Source organism: Equus asinus, chromosome 10 (genome assembly GCF_041296235.1).
Source record: "Equus asinus isolate D_3611 breed Donkey chromosome 10, EquAss-T2T_v2, whole genome shotgun sequence".
Classification (NCBI taxonomy): Eukaryota; Metazoa; Chordata; class Mammalia; order Perissodactyla; family Equidae; genus Equus; species Equus asinus.
Genome location: NC_091799.1, coordinates 14378069 through 14400250, shown reverse-complemented (window position 1 = coordinate 14400250; position 22182 = coordinate 14378069). Strand labels below are relative to the sequence as shown.

Sequence of the window (22182 nt, the reverse complement as noted above, 5' to 3'; positions counted from 1 at the left end):
CAAAGACAATGACCAACATACATCAGCGACAAACAAAGCACAAGGAGAGAAGGAATACATGAACTGGTAGAATCAATAAACAAAAAACTACGGCACAAGGGGCTACAGATTACGTCTTATACAATTTAAAATATATGACAACAATAGTATACAAAGTGGGATGGGGATACATGGGACTCAAGCCTTCTAAAGATTTTGCCTTATCTATGGAGACATTTAAAATACCTATTAAAACTACAGACTTTGATAAATCAAGGATGTACGTCGTAAGTTTTAACCTAATTACTAAAACAGAAAAGGGTTAAATTGAGATATGATTTACAAACTAAAAGAGAAGAAAAAATGGAAAGAAGTTTAAAAACGGAAAAAAATTTTTAAAAGTATTCAACCAAAACAAAAGAAGGTAATCAATTTAATATATAACTTGGTTCATTTGTTTCTATTGTTTCCTTTTATGGTTTGCTTTTTTAAATTCACCTTTGTTGACTCAATGGTTCAAAAGTCTCACCCAGGTAAGAAATACACTCTAGCTCTATTGGTTTTTCCTTTATATTTAAGTACATACACATTCAGAATTGTCATATATTCTGCTGACCTGAACTTACCTTTATGAAATATTCCCTTATCTCAAATAATCCTTTTTTTTGCCTTAAATTCTATTTACTCTAATATTAACAGAGCTAAAGAAGTTTTCTTTCAGTTGGGTTTGGAGTATTTTTCTCCAATCTTCTTCTTTCAACCTTTTTGTATTCTTATGTTTACATGTATCACTTGTTAACAATATGTGCCACACTGTTCTTGAAATACCATTTTCTACTAAAAGATACTGAGGCTACTTAGAAAATTGCAAGTTTAGATATGGGATGAAAAAATACAGATGATATCAACCATATCAGATAGCAAGAAAGCTCTCAAAGACTAGTAGGATCCTGTCTAAGGGGCTCAGGAGCCAACTTGAAGGAGTCAATCACAATGGATTGAAACACAAGTATATTTAAATCCATGCATTTATAAAAACAAACAAAAAAACTTATTTGTCAACATCAGTGCTTGCAGTGATTTAACTCATTATTTTGAAAACTGGACAAGTGTCAAGGATTTATTCCACCTTTCTTCAAAAAGTATACCACTGAGTAACCAAATAACAGAGAAATTTCTCTTCATAGAGCCATTCTAGTTAATAAATGAAGAAATGATCAAGTGAAAATATCACCATTTTATCTTCTAATAGATTAATCTAGACATTAAGCATCAACAACTATAAATATGACAAAAAGAGAAATTAGAGATCATGCACCTCCCGATAAAGGAACATACCACCACCTAGGAAATAGTTTTGTCAAAAATAATAAATCTGGCCCAGCCCGGTGGTGCGGCGGTTAAGTGCGCATGTTCCACTGAGGCAGCCTGGGCGCTGGTTTGGATCCTGGGCGCGGACATGGCACCGCTTGGCAAGCCATGGTGTGGTAGGTGTCCCACATATAATGCAGAGGAAGATGGGCACGGATGTTAGCTCAGGGCCAATCTTCCTCAGTAAAAAGAGGAGGATTGGCAGCAGTTAGCTCAGGGCTAATCTTCCTCAAAAAAAAAAAAAGAAAGAAAAAATCAAACACAAATCTGATCAAGCCTCTAGATCTAACTATCAATTTACAGGAAATAAAGAGAACAGAAAAACATACTAAACAACAGGGGGATGTAATAAACAAAATACAGACAGTGAGTAACTCCACTGGATCAAGAACTCAATTTTCTCAACAAATAAATTACAAAGGGAAAAAAAAAAAGCATGAATGAGAGAATTATAGTTAAAAACACATATCAATCAATGTCAGTGAGTGGACCTAACTTGGATCTTAATTCAAAAAGGCTGAAAAAAATTGTTATTTACGAGGAAAATGGAAATTTGAACACTGACTAGCTGTCTGATAGTAAGGAATTATCGTTAATGTTTTAGCAATAGAATATTTTATTATGAATTTTTTTCTGGTCTGTATCTTTTAGAGATATTCACTGAAATAATTACAAATGACAGAAAAAATAACCTAAAGCTGATCTGCAAAACCTCTCCACAGGAAACCATAAAACACTGCTGAAAATAACCCTAAATGACTGAAGATATATACCTCACTCATGAATAAGAAAATCGGTATTAAAAAGACGTCAATTCTTAATAAACTCCCACATTTTTTTCTCTAAAATTTATAAGGGAATACAAAGAGACAAGAATAGCCAAGGCACTCTTGAGGTAAAACAAGGGGGGAGGACTTGATCACTGGATACTGACAGTTATTATAAAGCTAGACTAAGCAATTAGGCAACGTGATATGGGCACAAGGCAGGCAAGGGACCTAACACAGAAGAACTGAGTCCCGAGAAAGAGCGATGCGTTAAAGGAGGACTAAATTTAGGACAAATATGGCACTGCAGAGCATGGAGAAAGGATGGTCTTTTCAAGAAACAGCACCAGGATAATTACATCTCCATTTGGAAAAAAAATGAAACATGACCTCTACATCTCACTCACGCACAAAAATCAATTCCAGGTTGATGAAACGATGAACCTTCTAGAAAAGAGGTTGGCAAACTTTTTCTGTAAAGAACCAAATTTTTTCTTTTCAGGTCACATACGGTTTCTATTGCATATTCATGTTTTTTTCAAAGCCCTTTAAAAATGTAAAAACCTTACTCTAGTGCTGTACAAAAACAGGATATGGAGTAGACCTGCAAACTGTAGTTTGCCGACACCTGTTACAGATGTTAAGATAACATATTTATGACCTACAGCAGGGAAACGTTTCTTACATGGGGCACAGAGCACTAACCATAAAAAAAAAAAAAAAGATGTGTTTGTTATGTTAAACATAAGAAATATTTTGAGCCAGCCCGTTGGCATAGTGGTTGAGGTTGGTGTGCTCCACTTTGGTGGCCTGGGTTCACGGGTTCAGATCCTGGGCGCAGACACATACCACTTGTCAGCCATGCTGTGGCAGCATCCCACAAACAAAATAGCAGAAGACTGTCACAGATGTTAGCTCAGGGAAGATCGTCCTCAAGCAAAAAGAGGAAGATTGGCAATGGATGTTAGCTCAGGGCAAATCTTCCTCACCAACAACAAAATAAGAAATTCTTAATAAGAATAAGAATTTTTAAGACATCACTAAGAGTGTCAAAACGCAAGCCAAAGTGGGAGAGGTACAAAGAACTACAAAACAACAATAAAAAGACAACTAACAGCAAATGAACGAGAGACTTGGATAGGCACTTTCCAAGAGGTTACTGAAGCATCTACTAAATACACGACCAATAAACACACACTATAATAGCTAAAATTAACATGACAATCAATACAAATGTGTTGGTGAAGGTGGGGAACAATCTGATTTCTCATACACTGCTGGAGGGGTATAATTCTGCATAATAGGCTTGGCATTATCTGCTCAAATTGAACTTACACATCCTCTGAGACTCCACAAATCACTTCTGGATCAAGACTTAACAAAAATGCCCTCACAAAAGCACTAAAATACAGGAAGGGTCCATAGCAGCATTATTCACAGAACGCTGTGTGTGAAACACTCACGTACAGCAGTCCTGAGGTGCTACCCTGAGAAAGGCCTGTTTCCAAGGTCAGCCCTTAGCATCTGCGGACTTAAATTTCAGGACAGTTCTCACCATCTGCTGATGAGAGTGGCTCATTGTGCCTAAAATGTTTGTAAAAGGAACATGGTTTTTGCCAAACATTGCTTTCCTTCTGGAAGTCAAGAATTTAGGCTAGGGAGATGGTGTTTTGGGTACAATGAAATATCACCACAGCAATGAAAAAAATAACAAAGGTAGTACACACAAAATTGATGAATTGTACACACATGTTAAATGAAAGAAGCCGGACACAAAAGTAAACGCTAGGTGATTCTATCGTGATTAAGATAAATGCCAAATAAATTAGTGATTTAAATATTAAAAAGAAACATAAAAGAACTACCAGAAAATATGAAAGTACTTATCTGATTTCTAAGACCAAAGTCAGAATCGTAAAGAAATAAATATGGCATTTGAATATGTAAAGATAAAAATTGTCTATGTCTCAAAAACTGCATGTGAAATTGAATGGCAAATAATAAAACTGAAAAAACATTACAACAATGTGTACAAATTAGGAAGAAAACAACCTCCCTAATAGAAAACTAGAGAAAGGGCATGAACAGACAATTATCCCCACATCCCCCATGAATACAAATGACCAGTAAAGATTTGGGGACAAAAAACTACCTCAAATGAGATACATTTTTCATATAGAAAATCTGAACAAAAGTTTAACTAGCAAATGAGGGAGATGTACATCCTTACGTTAGAAGTGAAAATGGTATTCTTTTTGGTAGGCAGAGGCGATATGAATCAAGTCTTAAAATGTGTGTACACTTTGACCTAGCAAAGGGATTTATTCAGTGTTTATAATAGTGAAAAATTATAAACAATGTACACATCTAATTAGAAATGATTGGTTAAATGAAACCATGGACTACACTTATAATGGAATAACTACAAATATTAAATACACTGTTATTGTTCACTAACTCTGAAAAGACATTTATAATATATTAAATGAAAAGAGGTCAAATGTACGCTTCATGAAGGCAGGAATTCTGTTTTCTTCACAACTACATACCCAGCATCTAGAATCATATACTGTCAGGTAGTATAAAAGTCATTAAATATTTGCTGAATAAATGAATGAAGAAAGTCACAATATAGAGTGAATCAGCATCATGGCAGCGTGAGTTGTTCCCTTTGTCTCTCTCCTCTAAGTTATAACTAAATGGACATTCATTAACCAACAGAGGATTCCCTATACAGCACATCAGGATGCCTGAGAGATCCAGGCAGCCACATATCTGAAGGTGGATGGACTGACTCCCCAGAAGGTGGTGAAACTGAGTGAGTGGACCCCTCCCGCTCCCTGAAAGCAGTGATCCAGGTTGCAGCTCCTTACACAGCAGGCAGTACGACTGTAAGAGGAGGCAGGGGAAGCCCAGCCTACACATGAATGCTTTTGGGACGATGGCCCAGCCCACAAGAGCACCCACCATACTGGAGCCACCCAGCCTACGGGAATGCACCTCGCCAAATGGCAGAGGCATAACTCCCACAAGGGAGCCCCACCCATCAAGCACAGTGGCTCAGGTGAGCCACCTGTTAGTAGAGTCAACCAATGAGCAAACAAAGCGCCCCTCCCCTCCCGCCTAGTGTAGCAGCTCAACTGGTTCCCTGCTACGCACAGTGGTCCCACACACACGAGAGAAACCCATGGGTGGAGCACAGAGGTCTCACCTGTATGTGCACGTGTGACCTGCCAAGGACCTGTGGCTAGTGTGCAAACGCAGAGCAGCCTACCACCACAACTTCCAGGAAACAGGGTAGGATAAGAAAACACAGCTCCTGCCCCAGTGCCCAGTGGTGGCAGGTGGTATCTGCAACCTGATACTACCACAAATACACCTGCAAAGGATCAATTCATCAAATGCCAAGAAGAACTACAGTAACACTTCAGAGCAGAAGGAAAACGACAACTCTCCCGAAACCAATCCTGAAGTCACAGAAATTTACAATCTACATTACAGAAAAAACAAGACAATTGCCATAAAGAAACTCAACTAATTACAAGAAAACTCAGAAAGTTCAATGAGCTCATGAATAAAATTAATGAGAAGGAATACTTCACCACAGAAACTGAAGCTCTAAAAAAAAACCAAACAGAAATTCTGTATATGAAGAACACAATTAATGAGATTTAAAAAATCTAGAAACCATAAAAAATAGAGCTGACATTATGGAGGACAGAATTAGTGATTTAGAGACTAGAAATACAGAAATGCTTCAGGTGGAGGAGGAGAGAGAACTAAGATATTTAAAGAATAATGAAATTCTTCAATAAATATCCGACTCAAACACGAAAAGCAATGTAAGCATTCTAGGTATTTCAGAGGGAGAAGTAAGGGAGAAAAGAGCAGAGAGCTTGTTCAAAGAAATAATAACTGAGAACTTCCCAAACCTGGGGAAGAATGTGGACTTACAAGTACACAAAGCCAACAGAACTCCTTATTACATGAATGTAGAAAGACCTTCTTCAAGGCATATAATATTAAAATGGACACGGGGCCAGCCTGGTGGCACAGTGTTTAAGTGCACACATTCTGCTTTGGTGGCCTGGGGTTTGCTGGTTCAGATCCCAGGTGCAGATATGGCACCGCGTGGCAAGCCATGCTGTGGTAGGCATCCCACATATAAAGTAGAGGAAGATGGGGACGGATGTTAGCTCAGGGCCAGGCTTCCTCAGCAAAAAAGAGGAGGATTGGCGGCAGTTGTTAGCTCAGGGCTAATCTTCCTCAAAAGAATAAATAAATAAATAAAAGGGGCAAAAGTCAATGATAAAGAAATAACATTAAGGGCAGCAAGGCAGAAGAAAATAACCTAAAAGGAACCCATATCAGCCTTTCAGCAGATTTCTCAGCAGAAATCTTACAAGCTAGGAGAGAATGGGATGATAAATTGAAAATACTGAAAGACAAAAACCTCCAGCCAAGAGTACTGGCCTTCAGATACGATGGAGAATAAAAGCTTTCCCAGATAAACAAAAGCTGAGAGAGTTCACCACCACTAGGCCTGCCTTACAAGAAACGTTAAAAGGAGTCCTTCCATCTGAAACTAAAAAGCAAAGGTTTACAAAACCTTCAGCAAGGAGATAAATAGAATCAGAAAATTGAAACTCTCTACAAAAACAGATTAGTAAATATTTAATTAAAAATATATGATAAAGTGAAGGAAAGCATCAAAAATAACTATAAACACTTGAATTTAGTCACAAACTTACAACACAAAAAAGAACAATTTGTGACAACTCAGAAAGTAAGAGAAGAGGGGTGGAACCTGCTTAGCCTAATGGAGATAAGAGGCTATCAAAAATAGACTATCTCCTCTGTGAGATCTTTTATACAAATCTCATGGTAACCACTAAAAAAAAAATCAGAGCAGAGCCACAAATCATAAATAAAGAGAAAACCATCATGGAAAAGCACCAAACTGAAATGGCAGTCAGACATACAAGGAAAAACAAACGGAAATATAGAACAACCGGAAAACTAGATAAAATGGCATTATTAAGCCCTCATATATCAATAATCACTCTAAATGTAAATGAATTATCCAATCAAAAGACACAGAGTGACTGGATGGATTAAAAAACAAGACCCAACAATATGGTGCCTCCAGGAAACACATCTCAGCTCTAAAGACAAACACAGGCTCAGAGCGAAGGATGGAAGATGATACACCACACAAATGGCAAGCAAAAGAAAGCTGGTGTTGCCATACTTCTACCAGACAAAGCAGACTTCAAGATAAAAAAGACAATGAGAGACAAAGAGGGGCAGTATATAATGATAAAACAGACATTTCACCAAGAGGACATAACACTTAGGAATACATATGCATCTAACATGGGAGAACCAAAGTATATGAAGCAACTATTAATGGACCTAAAGGGAGAAACTGACAGCAACACAATAACGGTAGGGGACCTCAACACCCCACTTACATCAATGGAGGGATTATCCAAACAAAAGTCAAAGAAACAGTGGCCTTAAATGAAATACTACACCAAATGGACTTAATATAATAGAACATTCCATCTGAAAACAGAATAGACCTTCTTCTCAAGTGCACATGGAACATTCTCAAATATAGACCATATTTTGGGAAACAAGACAAACCTAAATAAATTTAAGACGACTGAAACCACATCAAGCATCTTTGCTGACCATAATTCTATGAAACTCTAGAAATCAACTACAAGAAAAAGGCTGGGAAAGTCACAAATACGTGGAGACTAAACAATATTCTACTGAACAACCACTGGATCAATGAAGAAACCAAAGGAGACATGAAACAATACCCACAGACAAATGAAAATGAAAACACAACATACCAACTCTTATAGGATGCACAAAAGTGTTAGTAAGAGGGAAATTTATAGCAGTACAGGCCTACCTCAACAAATTAGAAAAATTACAAATACATAATCTTAAACTACACCTAAAAGAACTAGAAAGAAGAAACAAAGCCGAAAGTCAGCAGGAGGGAAATAACGAAAATTAGAGCAGAAATAAACGAACAGACTAAAAAAAAAAACCCAAAAAAGATCAAAGAAACTAAGAGCTGATTCTTTGATAAACAAAATTGACAAACCCTTAGCCAGACTAAAAAAAAAGAGAGGGAGCTCAAATAAAATTAAAAATGAAAGAGGAGAAATTACAATGGATACCACAGAATACAAAGGATTATAAGAGAATACTATGAAAAACTAAATGTCAACAAATTGGAGGGGCCAGCCCGGTGGCGCAGCGGTTAAGTTCCACTTTGGTGGCCCGGAGTTCACCGGTTCAGATCCTGGGTGCGGACATACACCACTTGGCAAGCCATGCTGTGGTAGGCATCCCACGTATAAAGTAGAGGAAGATGGGCACAGATGTTAGCTCAGGGCCAGTGTTCCTCAGCAAAAAGAGGAGGATTGGCAGCAGATATTAGCTCAGGGCTAATCTTCCTCAAAAAAAAAAAAAAAAAAAACCAAAAAAAACAACCAAATTGGATAACCTAGAAGAAATGGACAAATTCTTAGACTCATACAACTTCCCAAAACTGAATCAAGAAGAAATAGAGAATCTGAATAGACAAATCACAAGTAAAGAGATTGAAAGAGCAATCAAAAATCTCCCTGGGCCGGCCCGGTGGCATAGTGGTTAAGTTCGCACATTCCGCTTCTCAGCGGCCAAGGGTTCACCGGTTCAGATCCCGGGTGTGGATATGGCACCGCTGGGCACGCCATGCTGTGGTAGGCGCCCCACATATAAACTAGAGGAAGATGGGCACCATGTTAGCTCAGGGTCAGGCTTCCTCAGCAAAAAAAGAGGACGACTGGCAGTAGTTAGCTCAGGGCTAATCTTCCTCAAAAAAAAAAAAAAAACCTCCCAAAAAACAAAAGCTTGGACCAAACAGCTTCTCTGGAGAACTCTACCACACATTCAAAGAAGATTTAATATCTACCTCTCTCAAACTATTCCAAAAACTTGACGAAGACAGAATGCTTCCAACTCGATGAGCCAGCAGTGCCCTGATACTAAAGCCAGACAAGAACAAAACAAAGAAGGAAAATTACTGATCAATATCACTGATGAACATAGATACAAAAATCCTCAACAAAATATTGGCAAACCAAATACAGAAATATATTAGAAGGATCATAAGCCATGATCAAGTGAGATTTACCAGGGACACAGGGACATCTGTAAATCAATCTTCAACATCTGCAAATCAATCAATGTGATACAACACATTAACAAAATGAGTAATAAAAATCACATGGTCATCTCAACAGATGTAGAGAGAAAGCATATGACAAGACTCAACATCCATTTATGATAAAAACTCTCAATAAAATGGGTATAAAAGGAAAGTACCTCAACATAATAAAGGCCATATATGACAAACCCACAGCCGACATCATACTTAATGGTGAAAACCTGAAAGCCATCCCTCTGAGAACAGGAACAAGATAAGGCTTCCTACCCTCACCACACCTATTCAAGATAGTACTAGAGGTTTTGACCAGAGCAATTAGGCAAGAAAAAGAAATAAAAAGTGTCCAAATTGGAAAGGAAGAAGTAAAACTCTCACTGTTTGTGGACAACATGATTCTGTATAAAGAAAACCCTAAAGAATCCACCAGACAACTACTAGAAATAATCAACAACTACAGCAAAGTTGCAAGGTACAAGATTAACTTACAAAAATCAGTTGTATTTCTATACACTAATTAACAAACTAGCAGAAAGAGAACTCAAGAATACAATAACATTTACAACCACAACAAAAAGAATCAAATATCTAGGAGTAAACTTAATAAAGGAGGTGAAAGCCCTATGCACTGAAAACTATAAGACAGTATTGAAATAAATTGAAGACGACATAAAGAAATGGAAAGATATTCCATGCTCATAGACTGGAAGAATATACATAGTTTAAATGTCCACATTACCTAAAGCAATCTACAGACTCAATACAATTCCAATCAGAATCCCAATGACATTCTTCATAGAAATAGAAAAAAGAATTCTAAAATTTATATGGAACAACAAAGGATCCTGAATAGCCAAAGCAATCCTGAGAAAAAAGAACAAAGCTGGAGGCATCACAATCCCTCACTTAAAAACACACTACAAAGCTATAGTGAACAAAACAGCATGGTACTGACACAAAAACAGACACACACATCAACAGAACAGAAATGAAAGCCCATAAATAAAACCACACATCTATGGACAGCTAATCTTCAACAAAGGAGCCAAGAACATACAATAGAGAAAGGAAAGTCTCTTCACTAAATGGTGTTGGGAAAACTGGACAGCCACGTGCAAAAGAATGAAAGTAGACCATTATCTTATACCATATACAAAAATTAACTCAAAATGGATTAAAGACTTGAATCTAAGACCTGAAATCATAAAACTCCTAGAAGAAAATATAGATAGTACACTCTCTAACATTGGTCTTAGTAGCATCTTTCTGAATATGTCTACCCAGGCAAGAGAAACAAAAGAAAAAATAAACAAATGGGACTAGAGCAGACTAAAACGCTTCTGCAAGGCAAAGGAAACCATGAACAAAATGAAGACAACCCACCAACCGGGAGAAAATATTTGCAAATCATATACCTGACAAGGTTAATTTCCAAAATATATAAAGAACTCATACAACTCAACAACAAAAAGATAAACAACCTGATCAAAAACAGGCAGAGGATATGAACAGACATTTTTCCAAAGAAGACATACAGATGGTCAACAGGCTCATGAAAAGATGTTCAATATCACTAATTACTGGGAAATGCAAATTAAAACTACAATGAGATATCACCTTACACCTGTCAGAATGGCTATAACTACCAAGACAAAAAATAAAAAATGTTGGAGAGGATGTGGAGAAAAGGGAACCTTCATACACTGCTGGTCGGAATGCAAACTGGTACAGCCACTATTGAAGAGAGTATGGAGATTTTAAAAATAGGGGCCAGCCATGTGCTGTAGTGATTAAAGTTCCACGCATTCCACTTGGGGGCCCCAGGTTACAGGTTTGGATCCTGAGTGCAGATCTAGACCCCTTGTCAGCCACGCTGTGGAGATGACCCACATACAAAATAGAGAAAGACTGGCACAGATGTTAGCTCAGGGCTAATCTTCCTCAAGCAAAAAAAAACTTTAAAATGGGAATACCATACATACCAGCTAGCTATCCCGCTACTGGGTCTTTATCCAAAGAAGTTGAAATCAACAATTCAAGGAGATCTATGAACTCCTTTGTTCACTGCAACATTATTCACAGTAGCAAAGACATGAAAGCAACCCCAGTGCCCATCAACTGATGATTAGATAAAGATGTGGTATATATATACAATGGAATACTACTCAGCCACAAAAAAAGACAAAATCGTCCCATTTGCAACAACATGGATGGACCTTGAGGATATTATGTTAAGCAAAATAAGTCAGACAGAGAAAGACAAACAGCATATGATTTCACTCATGTGAAAGATAAACACACACGTGGACAAAGAGAGCAGATTAGTGGTTACCAGAGGGGAAGGGGATGGGGAGGTGGGTGAAAGGGGTGAAGGGGCACATATGTACGGTGACGGATAAAAACTGGACTACTGGTGCTGAGCATGATCAAGTCTACATAGAAACTGATATATAATAATGTACACCTGAAATTACACAACGTTATAAACCAACATGAACTCAAAAAAACTCACAAGTCACAAAATAGGTAAAATGACGCTACCACACACACACACACACACACAAAATTCACACAGGTGAGTTAAGTCTGGCAACAAGATAGAAACTAGTATGTTCACAGAATTACCTCTGAATGATGGGAATTGTGGGTGATGTTTATTTTATTGCTGGTTCATATCTGAGTGTTCTATAATGAACATATAGGACCTTTCCCCAAAAATACACACACATGCTTTTTTTCCTAAGTAAATCTATGGAGTTAGATTAGAGAGTGGGGGCAAAAAGAAGGTGTATACTTTTTATTTTAAACAGTTCTGAATGTCTGGTTTATTTATAACTAATACATAAACGATGTGCGTTTCAGACCAATTATGAAATGAGAACACAGATGGCAGGAAAATTTACTCAATCTATAAACACTATTACTGCAACCCCCAGACCCTACCACTACAGGTCAAAGCCCTGTCACTCACCCTCTCCCCCATGCCCAACTTGTATGGACACTTGTATGGACGTTTTGGCATATGGTAGTCCACTAACAGAATGGCTAAAATCATGAATTTTATATTCATAACTGTCCCAGTAATCATCCTCATTAATTAAGACTTTAAACATATTCTTTGTTAAGAGTTACAAATTGAGGTTAGGAAACCTACGTCCCAGACAATTCAAACAATGATGATGTTTCCTCAAATAGAAATATCCAATTATCATATGATATATTCCAAGTTATACAAGAAAGAACTTACCCACAAACTCCCAGTATTTTTTATAATCAGCAGGAAATTTTCGTAAATGTAACTGACAGAATTTCTCTTTATTTGGAGAGCTGATCCATTCCTGTGCCACCTATATAACGCAAAAAAAGCAAATTAAGAAAGCAAAAACATTCTGGAAAGCCAAGGCTAAACAACAAAATTTTCCAAAGTAAGCAACAGTAAAATCCAGAACCTAGAATCCCAGGGTGACAGAAACATTAACAATTAATTTGGGACTTCCAGTTTCCAGTTCAGCATGTAAGGAACTCAGCAGTTCCCACTCTATCGTAACAACAAGTAAAAAGCTGATCAGACTGAAAAACCAACAACTCTTCTTAGATTCAAAGAGGGAAGTGAGGGCACAAGGCAAACTCCTGCCCCCAAAATTGGAGAGATAGACAAGTAGATACAGGTAATCTTAACTCACTAGAGTAGAAACCTCTGTACCAGGAGAGGAAAACCCGAACTGTAACTGACAAATTGCTGGAGGCTCGCCATGGATAATTATGAATGTCAAAAACTCTAGGGGAACCTAGTCGTAAGTGGGACCCCACACTTTGGTGCGTTTTACCTCTAGGAGTTCTACCAGGTCCTCACAGTGTATACTAGAGGAAAATCCCTTCACGTTCCCAGAAGGGGGAAGGGAAAACAAACCATTTTGAAAGACACCAGAGCATTCTGATCTTCTTAACAAGGCTTGCTCTATAGAGAAACTATTTTATCAGAGCCTAACCTACTTGGGGGAAGAGAAATAACCAACTCCAGACCATTCTAGCCATCCTGTCGCATCTAAGGAGGTGGGAAGTAACTGAGAAGCATGTGGAAAGCTCTCAGTCCACAGGCAAAAGCTCACAAAAAGACTGAGACCTTATTACAGGACAGCAGAACACTTCCCACTCCCCCACAATTTACCACCACATTACTAAAGGCCTGTTTAACTGCTGTTCCTTCTACCCAGTATATCATAGCTACCTGTCAACAAAAAATTACAAGGCATATTCAAAGGCAAAAAACACAGTTTAATGTGACTTAAACATTACAACCAGAGTCAGATATGGCAAGAAGGTGGAATTACCAGAGAAGGAATTTTTAAAAACTATAATTAATATGCTAAGAGTTTAATGCAAAAATTAGATCATGCAAGAACAGATGGATGACAGAAGCAGAGAGATGTAAATTCTAAGAGAGAATCAAAAAGAAATACTAAGAGATCAAAAACACTGTAATGGAAATGAAGAATGCCTTTGATGGGCTCATTAGTAGACAGGACATTGCTGAGGAAAGAATCTCTGAACTTGAGGATACAGCAAGAGAAACTACCAAAGCTGAAAAGCAAAAAGAAAAAAAAATTGGGGGGAAAAAAAAAGAATATCCAAGAACTGCAGGACATCTGCAAAAGGTGCAACATACACGTAATGGGAATATCAGAAGAAAAGAGAGAGAAGGGAACAGAAGAAATACTTGAAGGAATAATGACTGAGAGTCCCCCCAGATTTATGTCAGACACCAAATCACAGATGCAGGAAGCTCAGAGAGCACCAAGCAGAAGAAATGCCACAAAATACACCCAGGTATATCCTATTCAAACTTCAGGAATATGAAAAATCAAGGATAAAGAAAAAATCTTGAAAGAAACCAGTGGAAAAAAACACCTTACCTATAAAGAAGAAAACATAAGAATTCATCTGATTTCTCCTCAGAAACCATGCAAGCAAGAAGAGATTGAGTGAAATATTTAAACTGTTGAGAGAAAATAGCCACCAACCTAGAATGCTGAACCCTGCAAAATTATCCTTCAAAAGTGAATAAAGAATCTGGGACAACAAAAATTGAGGGACTGTGTTGCCATTAAACCTATCTTGCAAGAAATGTGAAACGATGATCTTAGAGAGAAGGAAAACTTGGCTCTAAATAAACAGAGGAAGAGCATCAGAGAATAAGTGAAGGTACAACACAAATTTTTATGTTTTTTTCTGTGTGAGGAACATCGGCCCTGAGCTAACATCTGTGCGAATCTTCGTCTATTTTGTATACAGGACACTGCCACAGTGTGGCTTAATGAGCAACGTGTAGCTCTGTGCCTGGGGTCTGAATCCATGAACCCTGGGCCTCTGAAGCAGAAGGCATGAACTTAACACTATACCATTGGGCTGACTCCTATGCTTCTTATTTTTAATTGATCTGTTAGGTAATAGTTTATTCAAAATAACAGCAACAATGTATTCAATTATGTATGCTTATGTGTGTGTGTATATATATATGCTTATGCACAGTGAAATGAAGGATAGCAGTGATACAAGGGATGGGAAGAACTAGAATATTTTATTATTATAAGGTACTCACACTACTCGTTAACTGTTACCTGAAACTGGTCTTGGATTAGTGGTAAATATATACTGCAAGTTCTAGGAAACCACTAAAAAAAAAAAAAGAATTGATATGCTAAGCAAAGAGTGAAAATGAAATTAATATAAAATGCTCAATTAAAACCACGAAGGCAGAAAAAAGCATGGAAGACAAAAATAAGAACAAAGAAGAAGGGCAACAAATACAACATAGTAACAAATATGGCAGAAATTAATCCTCCTATATTAATAATCACCTTAAATGTCAATGGTCTAAATACACCAAATTTTAGACAGGCTGTCAGTGTGGATCAAAAAACAAGACCCAACTAAATGCTGTCTACAAGAAACTCACTTTAAATATAAAGCCACCTTACAGATTAAAATAAAGGGATCAAGAAAGATAAACCACACTAACATTAATCAAAAAAAAAGAGGGAGTACTATCACACAAGGCAATTTACATACATTTCTTAATACCACTACACTCTGTTCATCGATGCCATTTCCACTTGAAGAAACTAAGAAGAACATTAAAGTAATTTGCCCAAGGTAATATAGCCAGTAACTGGCCAGATAGGCTTTTTTGCAAACTTCTCATTATCCATATTTTCAAACACAGACAATAGAAGGAGCAATTTAAAAAAAAAAGAAAGAGAGAAAGAGAGAATAGCTATATTAATTTAAGACACAGCGGGGGCCGGCCCCGTGGCCGAGTGGTTAAGTTTGCCTGCTCCACTGCAGCGGCACGGGGTTCTGCCTGCTTGGATCCTGGGCATGGATACGGCACTGCCCATCAGGCCATGCTGAGGCAGCATCACACATGCCACAACTAGAAGAACCCACAACTAAAAATACACAACAATGTACCGGGGGCCTCTGGGGAGAAAAAGCAAAAATAAAATCTTTAAAAAAAAAAAAAAGAGCAGATCTCAGGGCAAGGAAAATTATCAGGGATAAAGAGGGGCATCACATAACAATAAATGGCTTAATAATACAAGAAAATATAAGCTTTTATATACATGTGCCTAGCAACAGAGCATCAAAATAAGTCAGGTAAAAACTGATAAACCTGCAAGGAGAAACAGATTGATCCAATATTTTAGTTGGAGCCTTAACACTCTTCTATCAGAAATGGACAGATCCAGTAGGTAGAAAATTAGCAAGACAGAGATTAACTCAAAAGCTCCAGCAAGCAACTGGATATAAATGACGACTTCATCTACCAACAGCAGATTACACATTCTCAAGCTCACATGTAACACTTGTCAAAACAGACCACATTCTGCGCCATAAAACACACCTTAACAAACAGCAATTACACAATGTCAGCTTTCAGACTACAATGGAATTAAACTAGAAATCAGTAACAGAAAGCTGAAAAATCTCAAAATACTTGGAGATTAAACAACACATGGTCAATGACAAAATCTCAAGAGAACTTTAAAAATATATTGAACTAAATCAAAGTGAAAAACACAACTTACAAAAACTTGTGAGATGTACCACGAGCAGTGCTTAGAGGGAAATAAATGTATCCACATAGAATGCATATATTACAACGAAAGACCTAAAATCAATAATCTGAGCTTCCATTTTAGGAAACTATAAAAAAGAAGAGCAAATTAAATCTAAAGTAAGCAGAAAAAAGAAATAAAAATTAGAGCAGGAATCAATTAAATTGAAAACAGGAAGTCAAGACAGAAAAATCAATGAAATCAAAAGCTGGTTCTTTGAAAATATCATAAAATTAATAAGCCTCTAGCCAGGCTAAGGAAAAAAGAGAAAACAAATTTCTAATATCAGAAGTGAAAGAGGGGACACCACTATAGATCCCACATACATGAAAAAGATAATGAAGGAATATTATGAACAACTTTGTGCCTACAAATTTGATAACCTAGAGAAAATGGACCTATTCCTTCAAACAATCTGCCAAAACTCACACAAGAAGAAACAGACAATGTGAATAGGCCTACATCTACTAAAGAAGTTGAATCGATAATTAATAACAGAAAACACCGGGGCCAGATGGGTTCACTGGTAAATTCTACCAAATATTTAAGGAAGAAATTATACCAATTCTCTACAATATCTTCCAGAACATAGAAGCAGAAGAATATTTCCTAACTCATTTTATAAGGCCAACATTACCCTAACACTAAAACCAAAGACATTAGAAGAAAACTATAGCCCAGTGTCTCTTGTGCACAAAGAAGTAAAAATCCTCAACAAAACATTAGCAAAATGAACCCAACAATGTATAAAAAGAATTACATCAGGATCAAGTGGCATTAATCCCACATATGCAGGCTGATTCAACATTAAAAAATCAACTAATGTTACCCATCACATCAACAGACTAAAAAAGAAAAGTCATATCAATAGATGTAGAAAAAGCATTTGACAAAATCTAATATCCGTTCATGATGAAATCTCTGCAAACTAGGAATAGAGGGGAACTTCCTCAACTGGACCAAGAACATCTACCAAAAACCCACAGTTAATATCATACTTAATGATGAGAAACTTGAAGCTTTCCCATTAAAATCAGGTCCATGGCAAGGATGATCTTTCTCACCATGCCTTTTCAACATACTGGAAGTCCTAGCTAATGCAATAAACAAGAAAAGGTATATTCATTGGGAAGAAAGAAATAAAACTCACTCTCTTCACAGATGACGGGACTGTCTATGTAGAAACTCCAGAGGGGAAAGAAATATTATCTAGTTAGGCCGTGTCCTCAGACAAGGTACCAGTCTTCTTTTTCAATAAATATGGAGAATGGATTATTCTACAAAACTCCATGTTTCTAATAATTTGGTAATTTAACTTTTTTCAGATCAAATATTTTAATATTACATTTTCATAAAAATGCTAACAAAAAATTCATTCCCTTTGGTTATGAGATGCTTATGTTGTCCAGAAAATTCTCTTAATAAAAAAATTACATTATTAAAATAATTGCTAATTCACTGGGGAAAAGGAGTTCTTGCAACACTCGTTCCCAATAGCCAATGTTGCCCTTGCCTTATAGGTTACAAGAAGACAGAACCAAACACAAAACCTACAAAGCAACTGTCACTCATACCCATTATGTCATGTCTTCCCTTTCATTACAAAAGTCAAAGGCACACTCACTGACTTATGTTCTTGATCCCTCTTGTCCTCTTTAGGACTTCATCTCCAAAAGTTATCCATTTTCTTACATCAGTTTCTCCTGCCCATTGCTCCTTTCCACCAGCATACACCTTGACCTCTCTCAAAAAAAATGAAACCATGTGGGGGACGGGCAGTATATGGGAACTCTGTATTTTGAGCTCAATTTTTCAGTGAATCTAAAACTGCTCTAAAAAAATAAAGGTTATTAAAAAAAAAAAAAAAAAACAGAAAACAAACCGAACCCTTCATCTCCAAATCATTATCCAACTATTGCCTCATTTTTTTCTGCTCCCCTTCATTGCTTAAGTTTTCAAAACACTCCTGCCATTCACTTCTTTACACCCGGCTTCTGTCCTAACCACTCTACCAAACTTGCCATCAAGGTAACAACTCTACTTTCAAATTCAATGGTTACTTCCTTTTTTTCTTATTTTTCCTCCCCTCCTTTTGATCTCAGGTAAATGAATATATGAAGGATATGGTTAAAAAAAGAAAAAAATAAAATTTCAAAGTAAAAATGACAGATTGAACACACGCATTTCCTTTCGTTCCTCTTGAAACCCCACTAAAACACCAAAGGGATTCTTAAAAATAGGATTAACTCACTAGGACAAAGAGAACAGAGAAAGAGAATAGAGTATCAAAATTCTGCAAGCTGGAAAGCAGATGAACGAACAGTAACTAATTTATTAGCAAGTCCAAGAGGCTGAACTCCCACCAGTAAGCAATCTGATGCATTCATCTAGAAGAAGGAGGGCAGAAGGGAGACTGCCCCTCTCTGCTCCCAGCACAAAACCATAGACACTTGGTTTCTAGATAGGGTAAAACAGTCTCTGGCCTTGGAGACAGCAAGCAGGGTGGGGATACTGTACTGAAAAAAAGAGAAGCAAGCAAATGTTGCTGAATGCTACGAACCTTTCCTGTCCCCAACCCTCATCCTACAGTCAGCTCCCAGTTAGGCCTATATTTTCCAGGCAAAATATCTGAAGATTCCTCTGTAGGAAATCTGACATAAGAGAAAAAAAAGACTAAAGCTATTGACATACGGGTGGGGATGGGGCTTTCCAACAAAACACCAATGGTCAACAAGCCTACCCTTTCACTCAGTGCTTCTAATCTGCTTTAAAAAAAATCTTATATATAAAAAAATATAGATCATAACTACACATAAGCATACAATCTTAACAGTTAAAGAATAACACTAATGTTGGGGTGCACCAGGCTAAGATGCCCTTCAGATCACATTTGACTTCGAGAGTATAATATTAAAGAGGATTATTCTAGTACAAGTATATGAGTTTCCTCTGTTTTCCTAAGCATCTCTTTTAACTTGTCACTATTTAAATTTTCTCATAGCATTCTTACAATTGATATATATTACACACAATATAAAATTCACCATTTTAAAGTGTTCACTTCAGTGGTTTCTAGTAATTTACTATTTTGTGTAACAATCAACATTATCTAATTGCAGAACATCTCCATCATCCCCAAAGAAACTCTATACCTATTAGCAGTCAGTCCCACTTCCCCCCTCCATCCATCATCCCCTGGCAACAACTAATCTACCTTTTAGTCTCTATAGATTTGGCTATTCTGGACAATTCATATAAATGCAGTCACACAATATGTGGCCCTCTGCACCTGACTTCTTTCACGTAAAGCATTTTCAGGGTTCATCAATGAACATGTAAAAGTAGCAAGTAACAGCTCATTCCTTTTCATAGATGAATAATATTCCACTGCATATATATATCTCATTTTGTTATCCATTCATCAGCTGATGGACATCTGGGTTGCTTTCACATTTTAGCTACTATGAATAATGTTCCATCTGCTTTTTCATATCTTGTTCTTAAATGTGAGTAGACCACCAAAAATCATCAGACATTTTAAGAAAGGAGTTAACATGAAAGGTCTATAGACACTAAAATGAAAAGGAAAAAAGCAATTGGGAAAACAAGGACTATGCAAAGAGAGGAAAACTTTTAACTAACTAACTTTAAAATTATCACTAAGCTTTAGATAATACAAAAATATCATGAAAAAATGCCATGAAAAAAGAATAGAATCCTATAAAAAGAAATATTCAGGATCCCATGAAACTAAAAGTATGCTAAAAAAAAAAAAAATTCAATAGTCTTGGGGTCTGGCCCTGTGGTCAAGTGGTTAAGTTCACACACTCAGCTTCGGCAGCCCAGGGTTTTGCCAGTTTGGATCTTGGGCACGGACATGTAACCTCTCATCAAGCCATGGTGAGGCAGCGTCTGACATAGCACAAGAAGGACCTACAACTGGAATATACAACTATGTACTGGGGGGCTTTGAAGAGAAGGAGGGGGAAAAAAAAGAAGACTGGCAACAGATGTTAGCTCGGGTGCCAATCTTAAAAAAGAAAATGTCTTGGAAGTTGAGGAGGCCTCGGAGAAAGTAGAACAAAAAGAAAATGACACGGAAAGTAAAAAAAATAAAAGAAAATGAGAAGATTAAAATTTTAAGACATGCAAGCTTCCAACAATTTACCTGCCATACACCCTTTTCTCAGGGAACTTGAAGGATATGTCTTACTAAAGTGAGAGAGTGACCAAGAAAGACAATCTGGGGTAGAGGAGACAGAGATCCAACATAGGATAGAAGGACACGAAGCCCCAGAATGAGGATGATGGATATTTCAGGACAACCATCGTAAACCAAGATGACGAAATGTATAGATTACCCGATGTGTCTGATCATAATAAGATTTATACGTCCAAAAGAGAATGTGAAGCTAATTTAGTAATAAGTATATAGAAACTTAATAAAGTAAATCCAGAGAAAACAAAGAGTTAGGAAAAACAGTTACAACATACTACATGACTTAGCTGCAGAAACCTTTTCTATAGTCAAAACAACAAACATTGACCTAAAAACTACAAGTCAACTCCACAGTGAGGAGGGGGGAACAGGAAAGCTGTGTTTGTGAAGGTAGGGCTGGGAAAAGAGGATACTTCCTACAGCAGGAAACTAACAGAAAATGCCTAAACTGAAAAATTAAGAAGCCACAATAGTGCCATGTTATTTAGAAATATGAAAGTAAGTATCAAAAGGATCCATTAAGAATCAAAAATGATTACTTAGGGAGTGAGGGGTGCCTGTGTTTTTTTATAATAGGTCTTAACAGAAGTATTTGACTATTTTACACAAATGGAACTCGTGCTCATTCTGTTTTGAAAAGGCTACGGCCACAAAAATGTCCTGAAAAGGAAGAAATCTTAAATATGAATACATAAATACCTCATCTCAGGTAAAAATAAAATCAGAAATATGTGTCTGTCCTAAATTTAAGGGCTGGGAATGGCTTCTAAGCACTTTAGTGCTTTCCAGCAAGAACAAAGGTTAAAGAAAAAAATAAGCTTCAAAATGAATAAATTCCTGTATCTTCCCCAGTTTATTTAACTGTATACACTGTTGACTGAATTAACAATTTTTCTGTAGGAAGGAAATAATTCTTCTAATACTAACAATATTTTACTTTTATTTCATCAAGAGATTTAAGATCTTTTGTCAATTAGTTGTTTCTAATGCCTTTGAAACACCAGTAAAGGGGCTGGCCCCGTGGCAGAGTGGTTAAGTTCGTGCACTCTGCTGCAGGCGGCCCAGTGTTTCGTTGGTTCGAATCCTGGGCGCGGACATGGCACTGCTCATCAAACCACGCTGAGGCAGCGTCCCACATGCCACAACCAGAAGGACCCACAACGAAGAATATACAACTATGTACCGGGGGGCTTTGGGGAGAAAAAGGAAAAAAATAAAAATCTTAAAAAAAAAAAAAAAAGAAAAGAAACACTAGTAAAATAATTCTTAAAACCATGGCTATCATTTAGGGCATAAATTGATAGAAACACATGAAGTGCATTTTAAAGATGCAGTGATTCAAGCTTCATGGAAGCTATTTATCTTGAAAAGTTATTATCAACTTACTTGATTATCTTATGTAGTAGACTTGCCCGTTTGTGCAACACATTTCCTTTCCTTCAACACACTAAGCTTGACCTTACCTTAAATGTCTTTGCATTCAACTCTGCCTGAAAT

General features: G+C 37.0%; 1 protein-coding gene across 6 annotated transcripts in view; it reads right to left on the bottom strand.

Annotated features, from left to right (window-relative positions):
- Nucleotides 1–22182, bottom strand: part of SETX (senataxin) — a 78057-nt gene that overhangs the window by 33601 nt on the left and 22274 nt on the right. For all 6 annotated transcript variants that reach the window (XM_070518466.1, XM_070518468.1, XM_070518465.1 and 3 more), the window contains exon 11: nucleotides 12596–12695. In XM_070518466.1, coding sequence (XP_070374567.1) covers nucleotides 12596–12695 — 100 coding nt within the window. The remainder of the gene's footprint in view (nucleotides 1–12595; nucleotides 12696–22182) is intronic.